At 44.6% G+C, this 20262-nt stretch overlaps 1 protein-coding gene across 6 annotated transcripts; it reads right to left on the bottom strand.

Annotated features, from left to right (window-relative positions):
* Nucleotides 1–11205: 11205 nt before the first annotated feature.
* Nucleotides 11206–17416, bottom strand: LOC117653326 (zinc finger protein PLAGL2-like). Of its 6 annotated transcripts, none has more exons than XM_034398942.1 (4): nt 17251–17416; nt 15649–15779; nt 15158–15295; nt 11206–12370 (listed from the first exon to the last, which is right to left on the bottom strand). In XM_034398942.1, exons 2-4 carry the CDS (start codon nt 15676–15678, stop codon nt 11912–11914), a joined length of 627 nt encoding a protein of 208 aa, XP_034254833.1. In that variant the 5' UTR covers nt 15679–15779; nt 17251–17416; the 3' UTR covers nt 11206–11911. The 6 variants fall into 6 exon arrangements, with proteins under 6 accessions (XP_034254833.1, XP_034254827.1, XP_034254831.1 ...); XM_034398936.1 differs by lacking the exon at nt 17251–17416 and adding an exon at nt 17075–17170; XM_034398940.1 differs by lacking the exon at nt 17251–17416 and adding an exon at nt 16850–17051.
* Nucleotides 17417–20262: the final 2846 nt, after the last annotated feature.

The following is a 20262-nucleotide window of genomic DNA, read 5'->3' as shown; positions in this document are numbered from 1 at the left end:
GGAAGAGGATGCAAAAGCTAAGCTATATATAACAAGGTAGGTTAACGCCAGACCGCGTCTTGTCGTAACAGGCTTCGCGATGTCTCGCTGCCTGTTTCTCCAATCCGCGCTTGGCGTACCTACCTTGGCCTGCGGCGCTAGCCTGCCTTCGGCAGGCAATGGCTTCTCCATCGTCGATTTTCCTAACGCGTTGCGTGCAAGGGGGCTCTGCCCCCCAGACCCCCCTTCATTCTAGATAGAGTTGCTTCATCTGCAGATAACGCGATCTTGACCCTTGTAGCTTTTTCACTCCGCCTCCCAGACCCCTCTTTCTTCAAGACAAAGGCGATCTGCACAGAAAAACTCGATTTTTCGCCGTTTTTTAAGTGTTTTTCGGCTATAAAAACCAAACCGGTTGAGCTACGGTGGTGAAATTTTGCGTGTGCCAAGCCAAGGCCATACAAAATAAGCCTGCAAAATCTCAGCTAGATCGGCCGAGCCGTTCAGGAGGAGTAGTGTACACACACAGACACACAGACAGACAGACAGACAGACAGGAAAAAATTTTCAACCCCACTGGAGTAACAGGCTTCGCTATCGCTCAGCCAATGATGACGAGTGACCTTCGTAATGAATAACGTGCAAGACATGCAGATACACTTTACAGGAGAAGTGTGTACCAAAAAGGATGCGGATGAGGTGAATGCTCAACAAGCAGCTGGTAGCCAACATCAGACAGAGGACGAGGAACTCCTAGCAAAGAATGAGATGACAAGCAATCAAGGGCTAAGTAAGAACCATGCGACATCATTGGCAGTTGCCCTTCTCGGTGCCTTTCGAGCATATGGAACAACCATACCCGAGTATAGACAAATCATCAAGGCAAAGATAGAAGCGCTTAGTAAGCGATTCTCTAATTTGTCTCAAGTTAACACAATACTAGTCAAAGGGGAGAACTGGGCCCACAATGTAAATTTCAAAAAAATTGTGACTGCAATTGATGTGATGTTGGTCAAGGGTGGTTCTGGCCCCTATAGTGCCATCAGGGTTGCAACCCTGACGACACGGTTCGCGCAATGTACTGCACTCACATCTTTGCAGATCATCATGAATCTTGCTGGTTTGGAACGCCGATTTGTTTGGCCATACGCCTTTGTATGGCAAGAAAAAGTGGCAGAAGAAATTGTAAAAGTCACCGGGACAGTAGATGAAATAGACCAACCTGATTCATACTTCCCTTATGCTATTGATATGGTTATTATTAGCAGATCTATGTACTCAAATGCAGCAAACCCGAATCTATCGTATTATGTACACACCAAAGGTTGCTTTACCTCTAATCCTTGGAGCTTGCGGGCATATGTCCCCGAGAAATCTCAGTCACCTGGTGTTTTAATGAACGCCATGATCGTTGCGTTCGTAATGAATAAAGTGCAAGACATGCAGATTCACTTTACAGGAGAAGTGATATTCGTTATCAGAACACCAAAAACTGCTAGGATCAATGTCAAACGTAATTAAAAAATTTTGGTCTAAAATTGGTCAAAATTCGGTTAAATATTAATGAGTCTGGGAAAAGTTTGGAGGTCATTTTTGAGGACCTCATGGGTTAAGATGGGAGACAAACACATACGGTAAGCAACGACGGATAATTCAACAGGCAGCATCGCGAAGCTTGTTACGATAAGCCACTAGTTACACTGTTAAAAATCGTCGTAAATTTACGACATTTTGTAGAACAATTATGGCGTTTTAAAACGACATATTTTGGTACGACTCAAGTCGTAAATATACGACTTGAGTCGTAAATTTACGACATATTTGTCGCTAATTTTGATAGCGAGACGTTCCGTTTTGAAACGAATTAAGTCGTAAATTTACAACTTAATCGTAATTTCACGAACGATCGTAATTTATCTTTTGAATATGTCGTGCAGTTATGACTTCAGTCGTACATTTACGAATCTTGTCGTAAATTTGTGTCATGAATCGTAAATGAACGACACAAATCGTAAATAAGCGAGCACAATTGCAACTTTTCATCAACTTTTCGGGGATTTCAGATTTCAAAATATGTAATCGCGATTACGACATTGTCGTAGAGAAATGATTTTTTCGTCGTTCAGTTACGACGAAGTAGTTTCAGAACGATTTCTGTCGCTATCAAAATTAGCGGCGTTTTTGTCGCTAATGTACGACAAAATTTCTGACAGTGTAGCCGATCAGGTCTCTTAGTGTTGGGATGTGTGGCAAGGGAGTCTGCCGCAGGTAGGCCAGCGCCGCAGGCCAAGGTACACTCAAAAAACCTTGTAAAGTATTATCCGGCATTGTATTGCAAACTCTCTTACAAACTATTTTCTTGGCATTGCGAAGTATTTCTTTGCAACTTGCAAAGAAAATGCTTTGCAACGTTATAAACCAATGCTTCAATACAAATAGGAAATACTTATTCGGGAACGGACACGGCGCTCCAAACGCCACCTAGCGGCAGGTCTGTGAAACCTGACCTTGAACCCAGCGGCTGACTGTGGGCCATACCGTGTGAGAAGTGGCTTGTCGACAGTTTGCGTGAAGTAATCAAACTACACCTTCGGTTTACGTTGAATATGACAGCTATCACTTAAGCATTCAACTTTAACTTCAATCAGTTAGTTTCAGAAATCTAGTTATGAAAAGTCATCAGTCATGTGGATTTTAAGAAACCAATTTTTACTTTTGGCAGGCAATCTTAATTTTGACAACCCAGTTCCCAAGTTTTAAAAGTGGTTTTGAAATTTACCAACTATTTATTACTTTTCATTTTAGTTTTGGTAAATGTAATAAAGTATAGCACTTTTCACAAACTTTTCTGAGTTTTCACATCATTTCAAAATGTTATTAAATTTAAGAAATTTTCATGTCTTAAATTTCAGAATTTTTTTTGCAGTGATGCCCTCAGTTTTTAAGGCAGATTGTTTATCTTACCATGATGGGGGTGCTTTATGAAGACAACACTTTCTAAAGAAGTCTAAGTCGTGGAAATGCTGATCTTGAAAGAGGGTTTTCCATCAATAAAGAAGCCATTGTAGAAAATCAGCCGAATGAGTCTCTCATTGCTCAGCGACAAGTGTATGGAGTGTATGGGAGGTTGGGAGGTGTACACACTGAATCCTTATGGACTTTATGTCGCTTTATGTCCATAAATATGGCCGTATTTGTGCATACTGAAGTTATGTACAAATTTGTACATAAATTAGGTACAATATTTTACATACTTAAGCACAATATGGAAATATTGTTCCTAATTTATGTACAAATTTGAACATAAGTTCTGTATGTACAAAAACGGCCATAGCTATGGACAATAAAGTAAATAAGACATTTAGTGTGTATGCAACATCGAGGACATTCCAAAGGCTATGGTCCTTAAGGTGCGTAGCAGATTACCGACATAGAGCCAAGGCAGATAAAAGCCAGTTGTGTTTACCCTACCATCCCTGCAGGGAAAAGGAAGACCTGAAGCAAAGGGAACTAGTCGTACTCTTGGCAATGATGAAAGAAGATGACTTGGTTAAGGACAAGGATGTTATATGCGGACTCATATTCTCCTACTCAGTAGGCTAAGTCCGAAGTTGCCTAATCTCTGCTTCACTGCAAGTAAGGAGCACTCCGTGGTGGATGGCAGGTACTTACGACTGCAAAGGAACACCTAGAATAGTGAGCTTTTGAAACACGTACGTTAGGGTGGGTCGAAAATCCCAGAATTAAACGGCGTATGGTTTTCTTTGCAGTTGACCATATTAGAAAAGAGATCCCACAATGCTGGGGTCTGGTGCCGTCACCTTCCATCTCTTTGGAGGCTCCAAACTTGGGTCTAATAGTGAAAAATGGCACTTTCGGCCCTACAGGGACCAAACCATGGATCGCCCAGGATGCGGCTATCTCGCGATGGGTGCGGAATATGTTCCTTTATATCCCTGCAAAGTCTGGGCGATGTGGCTCGACATCTTGGTTAAGCCCGGGCACTTGTTTTAACGCTAAAACAAAGTTGCAAAACACTAAAAATTGGATTTAAGGGTCTATTGTTTGCTCAAAGGTCCCATATACATATATGAATGGAAAGAGCTCAAAAAATGCAATTCTTTGGTATATATAACTTTGTGATCGGACGAAAATTGTTGCCAGGGCGTAACTTTACACATTTCAGCAAAAGCTCAAAAACACTAAAAAGTGATCTTTACGAGAATATGTATTGCCTGCGGATCCAATATGATCATACTGTTCGAAAGATCTAAAAAAATGCAAAATTTTGGTATATAAAGTTTTGTGATTGGACAAAAACTCGATTTTTTGTTAATTATAGAAGAAAGTGTAAGCGTTCGTCGGGCCATCTCCTGCCTAACAAGGGCTTTGCTTCGCTTTGCTTGTGACTTATTTTGCAACAATTCGAGTTTTTGTCCAATCACAAAACTTTATATACCAAAATTTTGCATTTTTTTAGATATTTCGAACAGTATGATCATATTGGATCCACAGGCAATACATTTTCTCGTAAAGATCACTTTTTAGTGTTTTTGAGCTTTTGCTGAAATGTGTAAAGTTACGCCCTGGCAACAATTTTCGTCCGATCACAAAGTTATATATACCAAAGAATTGCATTTTTTGAGCTCTTCCCATTCATATAGGTATATGGGACCTTTGAGCAAACAATAGACCCTTAAATCCAATTTTTAGTGTTTTGCAACTTTGTTTTAGCGTTAAAACAAGTGCCCGGGCTTCACCAAGATGTCGAGCCACATCGCCCAGACTTCGCAGGGATATAAAGGAACATATTCCGCACCCATCGCGAGATAGCCGCATCCTGGGCGATCCATGGTTTGGTCCCTGTAGGGCCGAAAGTGCCATTTTTCACTATTAGACCCAAGTTTGGAGCCTCCAAAGAGATGGAAGGTGACGTCACCAGACCCCAGCATTGTGGGATCTCTTTTCTAATATGGTCAACTGCAAAGAAAACCATACGCCGTTTAATTCTGGGATTTTCGACCCACCCTAACGTACGTTACAGTGCATCAAAGCAACGATCTGAATTTCAACAGTAACATTTGCTGTGTTGCAATAGAACGCACTTGCTCCAAGAGCTCACTTCTCCAGGCGAACGGCGCTGAGGTACGGCAGCAATGTTCGCCCCGTCGCAAGACTCTGGGAACGTCGCCGGGCCGAGCAACCAACCACACGGCCCGTCGAGACGGCAGGAACGACTACGCAGAGGAAACGACCACCGAAGAGTAATGAAGACTACGCTGCTGGCTAAACAAGAAGACAAGAGGAGTCTCCGCGAAGACGGCGGCCACTGACGGGATATTGTAGCAAACGTCTGGACCGCAAGTCGAAGAAGCAAAACAACCACAACTACTTCTGAGCGTGCACAGACGTCTCCCCGCCCCTCGGAGTTGACCGTCTCCCCCACTGCACCGCGCGGACAGGCAACTACCAGGAGCACAAATGCCACTTTTTTACCAGTGCAAGAGCACTTGTGAGTCCTCGCGGTCGAGGGCCACGGCAGTGGTGGCCAAGGAGGCAGGAGGCAGTGGCCCTCGCGAGAACTTTCCGTGCTTTCCTGGGCGGAGTTGTGAGCACCGCGTCGGGGCGACTGCTCGTGGTCCTGTCTCGCGGGCCGCGCCGCAGCGGGACGCACGACGCGCCTGCACCGGCGGACGGCTGGGGCTCAACTGGCGGCGGCGGGGCGCGGCGGTGCGGCTTGGCTGCCCTCCCCCGCCGCGACGCGCAGCCTCCCTCCCTGCCTGTCCCCCTCCCCTCGCCTCCTTGGCTTGCTGCGACTTGCAGACTCACTCCGAGCGGGAAGCGCCTCTCTCTCACTCGCAGAGCGTTCCGACTGGGCGCGAGAGAGACGGGACCTGCAGGGCGTGAGGGACGGGGTGAGCGAGCAGGTCTCGACCTGTCGTGTTACGCCAGCAGCAGACTGGTTCCGAGAACCGTTTTCGTCGCTCCGTCTCCCTCGCAACCAAACGGCACGCCCCATGAGTGCGAGAGAGACAGCGACGAAGATGACTCGAAGTCAGTCTGCAGCAGGGCGGTTCCGCACACACAAGGCCACGGCCAACCTTTCCCTTCGCCCAGCAGGGCCAGCGTGTAGCCCAGCGGACTGATTCCCACCTGTACGGGACGCCGACCACTGTGGCAAAGAGCAACGGAAAATTCTGTTAACAGCGTGTGGAAATGGAATACTTCGGAGAAGAGCTAGGACGGAAGTTGAGAAGAAATCAAGAAGAACAAATGGCGGACTTGAATGAGAATATAGCTCTGCGGAAGCGGCAGACCGGCGATGCAGACGCTCCTTCTCACGAATTTCTCAAACTTTGTTGTTGTTATTTTTTTTTTTTTTGTCTTCACTTCCGTTCCAGCTTTCCTCCGTAGACCCGTACAAACTTCTCTGCAGGACACCGCACTGCAAATTGGATGGAAAGACTTCGCGCCAAAATATGGCGAGACAGAGACATTAAAGTCCTTGGCGAGACTTGAAAGTCTCGCCAAAATTTGGTCAGACAAAAAGTCTCGCCACAAAACACCACGGTGATACTTATGTGTCTGACCGTTTTGTGGCGAGACTTTTTTGTCTGACCAAATTTTGGCGAGACTTTCAGGTTTGACCAAAACTTGGCGAGACTTTTATGTCTCGGAATCAGTCTCCGCGTTCAAACCATTTCCTGGGAGTTTACTGATATTCTTGAGAATCTCAGGAGATTTTCCTGGGAATTGAGAGACATTCCTGGGACTCCCAGGAGGCGGTTTCGCCGTGATCCTGGCGAGGTCCGCGTGCAGCGCACTGCCGGTCGATGTCGGACCATCATCATCATCATCAACGCTGTTAGGGGAAATTCCAAATTACATAAGGGCCTCGAGGGGGTGGGGGGGTCGGCCCCAAACGTTACTAGGGTCTTATGTGGGGGTGGTGGGGGGTCTAAAGCAAGCCTTATGTAAGGTTTCTGAAACGCGCTGAAATGGGTTAAAAGTGGGAATTTCTTTTGTTATGCCATGTTGCGTTGATTTATTGTGGCCAAATGCCCTTTTATGATTATTATTATGAACCCATGCTTTGCAATAAAAGCAGTGCCATCTTAAATCAGAAATCTGATTGATTTCACTCCAAAACCGCTGATTTATCTCGTCTTATGCACAAAACACGTAAAAAACAGAGAAAACCGTTTTAAGGTTTTATGGGGATTTTTTTTGGCGAAAACCTTACGTAAATGGGGGTGGGCGGTCCTGAAACCTTACTTGGCCTTACATGGGGGTACAGGGGGTCAAAACGCCCCAAATCGCCCTTATGTAATTTGTGAATGTTCCCTAGGCCTATACAGACCTTTAGGGAGCGCCCCTCGCCCCCCGTTCCAGTCCTTGCATTCCCAAGAGTGTCCTTGCCTTCCAGTGTGAGGCGCTGCGGGGGGTGGAGGGCCGTCCCACGGCAACAAGGGCTCGCCTGTCTCTCGCCAGCGGGGTGCGCGGAATGCCGGCCTGGTAAACACGCAGAGTGCTTCGCTGGCGTTTCTCCCGGCCCCTCGGCCCTCTCTGCAACGCGACGCTTCCCCGGCCGCCACGGGACTGCCAGCCGCGCGGCCCGTCGACCCCGAGACGCCGCCTGCCAGTGGAGCGGCGCGGCGGGCAGCGCGGCCTGCCGTAAACAACACATTTCCTGGAACTTCAGAGTTTTCCGAGTGGTTCTTGAACGTCTCGACACGGTGCAATGCGCAGTGGGCCAGAAGACAGGTGAAGGCGGCCACACACAAAATCTATGTGTGTACTCAGTACACACTTCTAGGTGCGTGCTTGCGTAAGCACGCACCTAGAAGTGTGTACTTGAATGAGTACACACTTAAGTGTGTACTCAGTGAGTACACTCATAGAAGTGCATGCGTTTTCCCTATGCCGCGCATGCACCTCGCAAGTGTCTACTCACTAAGTACACACTTATAAGTGTGTACTCATTCAAGTACACACTTCTAGGTGCGTGCTTAGGCAAGTACACACCTAGAAGTGCATGCTTGTAAGCACGCACCTAGAACACTACAAAACCAAGGGTCAGACTTCACGCCAAAATTTGGCGAGACAAAAAGTCTCGCCTCAAATTGGCGAGACTTTGAAAGTTTCGCCTCAAACCGGTGAGACTTTAAATGTCTCGCCTCAAATTGGCGATACTCAAAAGTATCGCCACAGATTGGTCAGATTCAGAAGTCTCGCCCCAAAATGGCAATACATTGATATTTCCCCCCCATTAGGTCAGAATTGTGAATCTAGTCACTGCGGTACATAGGATCATGACAGAATTAAAGTTATTGAATGTTCTGTACTCAAAATGGATCTTCTTGAAAAATAGAGAGGGTTGCTTGTTAAATCTGCACCCACTTGCATAAGGTGATGGCCCAGCGTAGCCAAATGTGATCCTGCCGAACTTTTAAGGGGGCAGTAGCGTCTTTTGCACGTGTTTTGACGATTTTCGAACCTCCTGTTTAGACGTCAATATAAAGATAAGTATGAATGCCAGAGGCAAACGGCAGGCACCATTTGAAAGATAAAAGTTTTTACAACATTTTCAAAAAAAAAATATTTGTTTTAGCATTGAATTAGGATGTTTTGTGTTATATGCAAAAATGGTCTGCAAAATTACATGGTTTCACTGCGCGCACGATTGCAGCCAAAGTTTTTAACTTTTTACCAATCGGTAAAATGCATCTGAAAAAGCATGAAATTGCCCATAAAATGACCCTTGGGTTTTAATATTGGGCCAGAAAAAATGTGGTTCGTTTCCATCTTAAGTTGAAGATGAGCGTTTCAATAGTTTTTCTTGCCCAATATTGAAACCCAAGGGTCATTTTATGGGCAATTTTATGCTTTTTCAGATGCATTTTACCGATTGGTAAAAAGTTAAAAACTTTGGCTGCAATCGTGCGCGCAGTGACACCATGTAATTTTGCAGACCATTTTTGCATAGAACACAAAACATCCTAATTCAATGCTAAAACAAAATATTTTTTTTTGAAAATGTTGTAAAAACTTTTATCTTTCAAATGGTGCCTGCCGTTTGTCTCTGGCATTCATACTTATCTTTATATTAACGTCTAAACAGGAGGTTCGAAAATCGTCAAAACACGTGCAAATGACGCTACTGCCCCCTTAAATTGACAAAATATTTATGACCTAGGAACCGCACCACTGATTCATGTACTTACAGCACAAAGATGAGTCTTCATGAGTCAGGTTGAAGTGTGGCCATTGCACCACCACCAGCTCAAGGAGAGACACATTGTTTCTGCTGCAAAGAAGTCTTGTAGCATCAATGTGTGGGACTGTTGAGGGTGCAGCAGACTTTGAACTTGAAGGTTGCACTTATGGTTTATGAGGGAGTTAGGCTGAAGTCCATTGCACCACCACCACACACACTGTTTCTGCTGCAGAGAAGATGTAGCACCAAAGTGTGGAACTGTTGGAGGGTGCAGCTGACTTTGAACTTGTATGTTGCACTTATGGTTTATGAAGAACTGTAACACGCTCGGATGTATGGCGAGAACAACGTCACACTGTTCTGCCATACTCTCTGACACTGTAGTAATCGAGGGGAAACCTCCTCACAAACAATGTAAAGCAACAACTCGATTGAGAAAGGATCCATTTTGAAAACAAGGTGGTCGCCTGCTCGCACGATAAACATACTATTCACCCTCTGATCGTCGTGTAGATACATCGCTTTTCTTTTGTTGTTAAGTGGATGTAATATTTCTCATATGGGCTCCCCTCCCACCTCTGCTCCCCTCTCCCCGCTCCGGCCTCCCCAGTTCAGCAACATGAACTAGCTAACGTTTTAATGTTCAAATCTAAGTCAGGTCTTTTTGAGCATAAATATTTGTGGGACAATATACATGAAGTAGAGCCATGTTTGTGGTGGCAAAGCATGTGCAAGCAACAAATAGCATCAAAAGTTGCTTGCAGAATTTTGAATTTGGTGCCCAGCACAGCTGGAGCAGAAAGAAATTGGGCTGTGTATGGTGGCATGCACACCAAAACGAGAAATAGGTTAAAGAGAGGAACTTCTAAAAAAACTTGTCGCTATGAGCGTAAAGAACGATCAGAAACTATAGAATGCATTTTAAAGGTTCGCGCAAGCATCTCATCCGGGCTGCACCCACGTCAGAGGTCGAGCCTTTGTACGACGAAATTCCAACCCATTCTCTGACGGTTCCGACCCATTCCAAATGAGATCTAGTCGTAACCCTTCTATGAGTTAGAGCCCATTGCCGAGTGTGTTTTTGTCCCTATTTTTGCTTTATCTTCTGTCTTCCCAGGCAGCAGATGGGCGTGCGCTCAGGTTGCGGTGTCCAGGAATCAGCCAGGGATCCTTAACTTACCTCATAAGGGCATCATAACGTTATCATAAGAGTTAAAGTTATTACCCTTAACTTCTAACATCTTTTCAAAAAGGTAGGTTATTTTTTTTATGTCTCGAATTTGTGTGGATATACTTTTGCAAGTACTTTCATAAGTCCGTACCCTTAACCTTTAGCGAACATCGTCTTATGTTACGTTTTGAAAGCAGTATTAGTTAAATGTTAGTTAAGGTTCCCTGGAATCGGCCTGCTGGTCAGGGACACGTGCAAGGAAATCATCAAGTCGTGGTTCAGCAGCCTGCATATACTCTACAACTTGCAGCAGTGACGAGGGAGAGTACTCGCGAAGGAACAACTGACTGCGAGAACGGGCCCGTGAGCTTTCAGAATCCATTGGCTTCTGTATCTGTTTAAGCGGTACAATTTTGTATTGCCAAAACCAGGGCGGTAAAGGAAATGTTGCCTTGAAAGAGGCAATAAACAAAATAATTAGCAAAGGCTTAGCCAATGTTTTAAAATGAAATATCCACACTTATAAAAGTAGCTTGTGGCAACCACAGTTCTGTTGCAATTGACCAGAATGTGCAGTAAAATATGGACAAACTAGAATTATTGTATAAAAGACTGCACTCAATAGATCCAGAAAGCCGAGGAAGAGAATTCCTGGCGTTTCTCCAAGTTAAATGCTTGCGAGTATTTTCAGCACATGCCTTACCGGACCGAAATGATCAACCTAGCTGGGACGCATGGAATAAAATGAGCGATCTCATAGTAGGTCTAGGAGGACTCTTGCACATTGGTGCCATCCCTCCGTGGTAATACTGGAAGTTTTATCGACAGAAAGAAAAGCTTTAACGGAATACTCTCTTTATTGTCATAGTACATTGAGTGCACTTTCACAAATTAATGACTTCACTTCAACGTTAACTTCTCCTGACTACCGGCACTAACATCATTATTTTGATAGGACATAAGATACATTTTTTGTTCATTTTCTCTTTAACCAACACTACCACCGACCGACCACCACCATAAACAGAATAGAAGTCTACATCAATATTCATCTCAGTTCACAAACACTAAACATGGTACAAGAAAAGGACCGTTTCGAAATTTTAAGTACACTCGGTATGATATTTCGAGGAAAACTCTTGAAATAAACTAAATCTTTCTCACAATCACACATAAAGAAAGTTCTGTGCAAATATTGTCGATAAGACGCTCACTGCCTAACAGAAACAAGGGGGCCAAGGGGCCAAAACAAGATACATATGTTGACAATTTCTACACACTAAATATCTTCAGACTTTTTAAGCCCCGTGAATGATGCAGTTCTAAGCACAGCCCTCGGTGAGACAACTTGGGTTCCAACAGGAGCGACAAATTATCCGGTGCCTGTTTCAGCTCGCTATTTCAATGCACAATGCATAAAATTGTATCGTTCACGGTTGTGCTAAAGACTGCATCATTCCTGGGGCCAAACACGACCTATGCTATTCAGTGTGCAAGGTAAGTTCACACTGAAGAGGCCGGTCGCTACAAGAAAGCACTTCCCGTCATCGAAAGGCCCATTCTTGCGCGTGGAACCTCTGCAAGTGTTTAGTACGTGTCTCTTCGCTAGTGAGCCGGGCAGGGCACAGATGGCAAGGAAAATCTTTGCCCTCTGAGTGCCGCAAAACATGCGTCTCAGCGAACTCGACGGACGGGAGAGGTACCAGACAGTGAGAGCACACTCGGTCCGCGTCCTTCTTGTGGTGGCGGATGACTTGATGCTGCACGTTGTCTTCCCAGCTGCTGAACGTGGCGGGGCACTTGGTGCATCGTCCCAGGGCGGGCGGCACCTCGTCGCCAGTCGTCACTTGGTGGAAGTCCGCCTTGTGGCGCGCCACGTCGCCGTCGTCCAGGAAGCGGCCCGAGCACAGGGAGCAGGCCACGTCCGACAGGGCGTGCTCCTGGAGGTGCTCCTGCAGTCCAGCGTGATGGAGTTCCAGGCAGAAGCGGCACAAAGCGTGTCTCTGAAAAAGAACGGAAAATAAACACTGAGAAAATAAATGTTAATACAATGTGAAAATTACACGGTAAAAATCGCTCCTGGTTTTCCCAGGAGCTCCCTGGAAATCACCATTGGCTTCCTGGGAAAACCAGGTTCCGTTTTCACCGTGTAATAAACGACGGATCCTTCGGCATAAAAATGCCAATTATGGTTCCTTCGTTAATTTAAGAAGCCCTTTACATCTCTACAAAATCTTCTTAAATTCCTCTGTCCTCTGGACCTCTGGACCTCTGTCAATTTTACCAGCACTACGGAAATTTACGAAGCATCTTCATCAATCCACAAAGATCCGTAGTAAATTTACAACGGATCCTTCGGCAGAAAAAATTGTCAGCAGTTCCTTGGATTATTTGCGAAGGCCCGTCGTAGATTTACGACGAGATTGGTTGGTTTACAAGGAGTTTCCTTGATTTACGATTTGCCTTTACAATGAACCGTCGTAAATTTCCGTTGCTTTACAAAAACTCCTGTAGGAAACATTTACAGTGCACCTTCGGACATTCCCAACAACCTCCGAAAAAAGCTCTGTCGAAGATTCACAGCATATTGTTTACAGTGACAAAAAAAAATGCGACGCGCCACCTATTGTGAAATAAACAAGGGTAGTCCGAAACGCTCTACGACGAACTGAACAGAACAGAGGGCATGTCACACCGCACCAAAAGCGTGCCTGCATACACAATTCCTGTCTTGCTTATAGCGGTTTTTGAGCAAACGTAAAATGTACTATTTTCTTCTTAACTATGCACAATTTTGATCGTTTAAGGGATATAATTGTCAATAGAGCGTACTCTACAAATCAAAGAGTGTACATAGTATGCTCTAACTGGAGCATGCCTGCAAGCACGCTCTAGCTAGCGCATGCCTGCCAAGCATGCACTAACTAGTGCATACATGCCATGTACACGCTAACTGAAGCATACATTTACTGCATAAGGGATAGGGAGTTTTCTGCATCAGGAAGCGTGTACATGGCATGTATGCACTAGTTAGTGCATGCTTGGCAGGCATGCGCTAGTTAGAGCGTGCTTGCAGGCATGCTCCAGTTAGAGCGTACCATGTACACTCTTTGATTTGTAGAGTATAGAAATTGAAAAGTACATTGCAAATGACATGAAGTCCGGTTTAATGGACTATAAACATTATACAACGAACTAAATAGTGAATAGTCAAAGAGAAAATGATACATATTACGTTTGCACAAAAACCTTTATGGCAAAAGATAAAAAGTCAATACGAGTCTGAGAGTGCATAGATTTTGTGTGTGCACACTGTCCTCAGCAGTGCGACCGAACGAGACTGCATGATGCATTTGGCGCAACAATGCCTACTAAATTTCAGGGCTCTTAGCTTGTCCCACGAGTTACACTTCCTATTTCTTGCTGAGAAATGCCACGCAGTCATAACATGAAGCTGATTCTCAGTACTTTGTGACACAGATCCATTTTAATGCACGTAGAGAAACTTGTAGGGAGTATGAATAAATTCACTGAAACCCTACACTTCAGTGTTCCATGTGCGTGTTCCATTACACTTCCAACATTACGCAAACGCATACAGTAAAACTCTAGTCTAAGCTGAGCGGTCGGGGACAGATTGAGCTTCAAGCGAAAAGCCCGATTCGTTGACAACATGGTGCAAGGGACGGCGAGGGTCGAACCGGTGCGCCGGGAGAGCAATTAAAACATGTGCAGCCGGAGGTGGCAAGTTTTGGCAAAACTTTAAAAAAAATCATGTCTCGGGAACTACCTCTCCGATTGGCCTGAGATTTTTCACAGCATGTTATCTCATGTAGTACGACATGCAAAAAAATTTCAACCGCGAGTTCGGGCTGATTCGGACCTAGACAAGTCGGGCTAGTGTTGCGGTCGCTGCCGGTTTTATGGCCCTCAGCCATCATCCCAATTCAAACAGCGAGCTCGCACCGAGCTTCGATGGGGCTGACTACGCAGCGAAAGTAAAATTATCAGCTTGGACTGAGTCAGCTTGGAATGGAGTTTAACTGTACACTGTTATTCATCGAATGAGACGTCACATTCGGTACACTGAATTTTCACTCAGACTTATATGGTCTTTTTTCTCTCTTACTTAAAGCGTTTTTTGAGCAAACGTAAAATGTACATTTTCTCCTTAACTATGCACAATTTTGATCTTTATAAAGATTAAACTGTCAATAGATCATGTAGAAATTAAAAAGTACATTGCACATGACAAAAAGTCCGGTTTAAGGGACTAAGGAACAAAATAGTGCACAGCTCAAGAGAAAACAGTACATGTTCCGTTTGCACAAAAACCTTTACAGCAAGAGATAAAATGTCAATACGAGACTGAGAGTGTCGTAGTGTCGTCACGTTCGTTTGAATGTTGATCAACGTTTAAAAGAATGTGACATCCGCATCAGATGGCCGTGTCATGTTCAAACGAATGTGACAGACGAACTTGACAAAATTCACAATCTGAGCATAATGTAATGCCACATTTCACACATTCTTATGGACTTTCCTTTGGACACATTTATGCATGCACAGATACGTCCATATGGTATGTATTGTATAATATTATGCATCACTGAGTACATTTTTAGCAGGAAGATGCATAAAATGAACACAGTAATGCATAATATTATACATACCTAATGAACGTACCTGTGCATGCATAGCTGTGGATAAAAAAATGCATAATTATGCATTTTAAAAGTCCTTAAGAATTTAGTGTGTGGTTGCATACCTGTATTTTGGCAGAGACCCACCTCTGCTGCTGTGCAGTGACGCTTCCTCTGATGCTGGACATGTTTTTCCCAGGACGTGGAGCCCTGGTAGCAGCGGTTGTAGGTGCACCAGCCAATGACTTTAGCAGTCAAGTCAACTGGCGGTGGCGGTGCCACCACCTTCACGGAAACAAAATACTCAGTCAGTCCAACCAAATTTTAGTTAGCCCAGCCGACGCTTCGGTTGGTTTTGGCCCAACTAAGATGTTCCGTACCAGTGACGAAAATTTCGTCAGAAGAGCAGAAAAGTTTGTTGCCGCAAGGAATCCATCGTTGCAGCACCGAATTAGATCGTTGCAGTAGCGGACTCTAAATTCGGTCGTGCCAACCAACGACTTCACTGCTGCAACGAACTTTCCGCTGTTCTAACAAATTTTTCGTTCTTCGAACGCAATTTTCGTTAATGGAACAAAAAATCTTAGTTGGGCCAAAACAAACCGAAACATCGGTTGCTCCAACTAATTCTTTTTTACCGTTTCCGACTTGACCATGGACTTGTCCATGATGGACTTGACCGTGGACACGCGCTCCGCTGAGGTCCCACTCGCAGTGCGCGGGGGGGCGCCCGCAGACCCGATGCGGTCCTCGTGGAAGGCGGCAGCACCTGACGGTGAAAAGGGCAATTGTTACCCTTAACACGTAATGGCATGGGACATAAATAAATGACGCCACGCAGGACCAAAATTGTATCACATTCGGACTGCAGTCATGCAGTTTTAGGCCCATCCGAATGTGATACAATTTTGATCCTGCGTGGTGTCATTTATTTTTTGGTACCTGATGAAAATTAATCTGTCATTGGACACTTTGACCCGCCTGGCGCACGGTTAAAAGGTTCCTGGTTTTCCCAGAAAACCTGTGGTAGAGGCATAGGCGATTTCCAGGAAGTTCCTGGAAAAACCAGGAACTGTTTTTGCCGTGCAGACACAAAATTGTATCAATGTCGACTAAAAAGACTGGAGTTATGAAAATTATGCTGATCAACTCTACTGATTCCCACAATGCACCCAATTCCAACACCCAACAGAGACATGCAAACCCAATCGGCGACTGCGTTCCACGGAGCATGAGAACTGTCTTGCACCGACCTGTAATGAAAACTTAAGCGTGTTTTGAGTACAATTGAAGCCTCAATCTGAGCAGCACCGGCCGACTTGCGCCGATAAGAGCGGATGCGCCTCGAATTTTCTCGCTGGCCAAACATGGTTGAAGTCCTTCTCATTCTGCCGGTCGAAAAAGTACGTCGGCATCCCGATCGAAAGGAACTCGACTTCGCACTCGTGAAAGGAAGTATTTCTTGATGGCCGTTCAGCAAAATAGCTGTTTTTCTATGGCATTAACAATGCCTCGACCTAGGCCGAGCGTCGCCGACCGTCTTTGACACGGAATTTTCATTGAAATATATAGCATTTGACTTTTGGCGACCTGCGGATGAACTTTGACCCACTTGCAAGATAAAAAGATTCTCCAGAAACAAGTCTTGCAGGGTTCTCAAAACTGGCCTTTGAAGAAAATGTTTATTTTGCAGAGGGGTCAGTGCTGTGTCCGCAGCTCAGCCAAACGTCACACATCTTCTTACGATACATTCTGAACGCTAACCTCGCCAACACCGCGATTTCACTGGTCGGCTCTCGACGAGCAAAGTGTGACCGGCAGATAATTAGTGGGACGCACATTACGCAGTTAGGTGGGAGGGTGGATCTAGGCCGCGCAACTCTCAAAATATATGATATACAATAGAGTGAATGTCCAAACAATACAAGTAAATTAATGTAAGTTTAATTCAGAAATTCTGCGAAATGTTGCGTTTTGCGCCGGAGCGCTGCAAATCCGGTGGGAAGTCTCCTTGCCACATAATTAGGGAGTCGTTTCCAATGCCAAAAGCTGGCAACGCTTCACCTGAAACATTCTCTAGCTTGCCCATATTTGATGATTCAGCCACCTGCACTGCCGAATTTCGGCAAGCTGGGCAGTATTTCAGGGCCAACCTGGCCAATTTGTGGCACTCAAAGCGGCTTGCGGGCCGGCGTAACGCCACGTTGTGAGGCAAGAAGTGTCCCACAGTCTTACGTAACTGATGGATGGCCCCTCAGCAAGCTAACTCCTCTCCATCAATGTAGAATCGAAAAAAGCGAGTAGAGGGAGAAGCTATTGGGGGACAAGTCTCTCGGAGGGCGAATGGAAAGACGACTTAACACATCATGCTAAAATAAAAAGAGAAAATTTTTGTAGAATTTCTGTAAACATATAAGTGAAGGGGGTAATTCTTTGTGGAATCAGCAAGCTCAAAAACACGACTGCCACCGATCCTGGTGAAACTTACATGGATGATTACCTACTTGACCCTTACTAAGAAGTGACACTTGGTTTGGGCCAAACATCTCCCGTTATCGAGATATCGAACAATATCGATTTCAGCCGATAACTCCGAAATTGCTTATAAAAACGCCTATAACTCGGGAACCGTTTGAGATAACTAAAATCCGGAAAAAGGGTTTGGGAAAGAGGATGAAATTCTACACAAAATAAGATTTTTCCCGAAATTTTTTGAAAAAGTCAAGTTTTTGCTAATTTTTGCTCAAATAAAAAAAATAGCGTCAAACTTTAGTCCGGCGATCAAACAAGGCATACTATAGCTCAAAAGATAGCTTAATCCTTCCTACAAACGAAAATACCAACCACAAAAAACATTTTTTTTCGTTTCCGAGATATCTCAATTCTCCTGAACCCCTGCAAGCGCCTGGATGGGCCGAGCCGCTCGGCAGGTGCGTTCGGCGGGCTGCCTACCTAACTGGCGCACTGCCCGCCCCCCTTTGGCCTCCCGGCCACCCCCGGGCCCGGCGGCCTACGGCGGCCGGGGCACGGCAGTGTAGGCCCCCCCCCCCCCCCTCCCCCCCCCCCCCACCCCACCCCGCTCCCGGCCCCGAGGCTTCCCTCCCTCCCTCCCCCCCTTCCCTTGCCAGTCCGAGATCTGAAACCCCCCTTTTGTTCATCTTTTGGCGATCCAATCTGTTGCTTTTAACGAATTGATTTCCAATTATTCAGTGGCAGTTTATAACCAGCATTTCACTGGTACGCCCAAGTGCTGACCTAGCATGACAATCTTTGATTGAATCGGTCTGAAGCCAAATTATGTGGAATTCTAATGTTTTGTTTACTACTGGTTTCAGGTTAGGATGCCCTGTACTTTCTTGTTTTCAATGGGTAAAGGGAACATTCACAAATTACATAAGGGCGATTTGGGGGGTTTTTTGACCCCCCTGTACCCCCATGTAAGGCCAAGTAAGGTTTTCAGGACCGCCCCACCCCCCATTTACGTAAGGTTTTCGCCAAAAAAAATCCCCATAAAACCTTAAAACGGTTTTTCTCTGTTTTTTACGTGTTTTGTGCATAAGACGAGATAAATCAGCGGTTTTGGAGGCTGAAATCAATCAGATTTCTGATTTAAGATGGCACTGCTTTTATTGCAAAAGCATGGGTTCATAACTAATAATCAATAAAAGGGCATTTGGCCACAATAAAATCAACGCAAACATGGCATAACAAAAGAAATTCCCACTTTTAACCCATTTCAGCGCGTTTCAGAAACCTTACATAAGGCTTGCTTTAGACCCCCCCACACCCCCACATAAGACCCTAGTAACGATTGGCCGACCCCCCCACCCCCTCGAGGCCCTTATGTAATTTGTGAATGTTCCCAAATGAGTTATTAGTTTGCACTGTAAATATTTATTGTCACAAATAAAATTTCTTTTCTTTAATACAACATACACTGAACATGTGATTTATTTAACATCAATTAAATTTGAGAAAGTTTATTTTTAACTTCTAAATGTTTCATTCGCTGCTTTCAAGTCTTTGGCAAGGAGCTTATATGATTGCCCTTTTTTTGAAAACCCTTGGTTGCACTAGCAGAAGCACTTCACTGAAATTTGATCACTTCATCTACATTGTCTTCAAACTAAAAAGAATTTATCACGAGTGCTTTGAGTGGGTTCACACGAATCTCTTCCACCTCTTCATCAGTGTCTTCGACGTAGCCAAGTTTCCACTTCTCTTGGGACTGTGCATAAATGATAAATCCTCTGATGTCTTTGAATGGAATTTGTAACTCAGTGGCTGCAATTTTTTTTAACATTACCGCTTGGGCAATTAGAATAGGGCTTCACAACAACCCGTATAATCGTTGAGAGATGGTATGATAGCATGGCTTGACTTTATGCCATCAATTTCTGCAGCAGTTGAAAATCTAACTTCCATTTTTTTAATGTGGTTCTTTACATCTTCTGAAGTGACAAGTTCAAATGCCATGCTTTGGGAAATTTTTTGGACACAAAAATTGAACAGTTCAACAGCGTTGGTAATTTGATCACCTGGTTTGGTGGCTCTAAGACTATGCAGGTAAACAACTCTTTTCACAGTGCCACCCAGCCCATCACAGGCACACTTCCCGTGACTTGTAGCAAAGAAATGCCACTCTGCTGAGGAAAAACAAAATCAAAGGGAAATGGAACCATGTATTTGCCACGGATTTTCTGTTTTTGTATTGGCTGCAGAGCCATCGAGAAATAATATACCTTTTTAAACCCAAAACCCAAAGGGTTTTAAATTCAAGAACTCCATAAGCTTTACTTGGAAGCTGGAGAAGGCACCCGTGTCATGCTTTTCTGTGTAGTCCGATATGATGACATATGGAAGCTTGACTATTTTACCATCTTTTTTTTCGTAGCACATGAAGGGATGAAAGTTGCTTGCTTGTTACTGAAGTAATGACTTTCGCACTCTCTTGGGTTACATAAGTATAATTCTCTGCAAAGTCAGCATTAATTATTACTTTCCTTCCTCCAGATTTTGCATTTTGTTTTTAAAATGAAAAACTGCTGGTGTGCAATGAAATCATGGGGTTTCAAGGAGTTGCAGCTCCTTAAAGAAATCATCCAGAAAGTCTTCTCTTGAAGAAGTATAGAAGCCATCTCACTGCGGTCTGTCGATTTCCACTGATTTATTTAACTTCTTCAATCATTTCCTCTGCAAAATATAATTCGATCATCTCTTGAAGTTGAAAGGGCCCTCAGGGCAGTTCTCAC

The sequence above is a fragment of the Thrips palmi genome, unplaced genomic scaffold (assembly GCF_012932325.1).
Source record: "Thrips palmi isolate BJ-2018 unplaced genomic scaffold, TpBJ-2018v1 HiC_scaffold_8, whole genome shotgun sequence".
Lineage (NCBI taxonomy): Eukaryota > Metazoa > Arthropoda > Insecta > Thysanoptera > Thripidae > Thrips > Thrips palmi.
The sequence above is the reverse complement of the archived record's forward strand: the minus strand, read 5'-3'. Positions and strand labels throughout refer to the sequence as shown.

Bases quoted from the DNA above. Each gene is read 5' to 3' on its own strand.
- LOC117653326 (XM_034398936.1), bottom strand. From the start codon at position 17,099: ATGGGCAAGCTAGAGAATGTTTCAG. The intron at 15,780-17,074 runs GTGAAGCGTTGC...TTTCACCGTCAG, and splicing joins CAAGCTAGAGAATGTTTCAG to GTGCTGCCGCCTTCCACGAG. The intron at 12,371-15,157 runs GTGGGTCTCTGC...GTTCTTTTTCAG, and splicing joins GTCACTGCACAGCAGCAGAG to AGACACGCTTTGTGCCGCTT.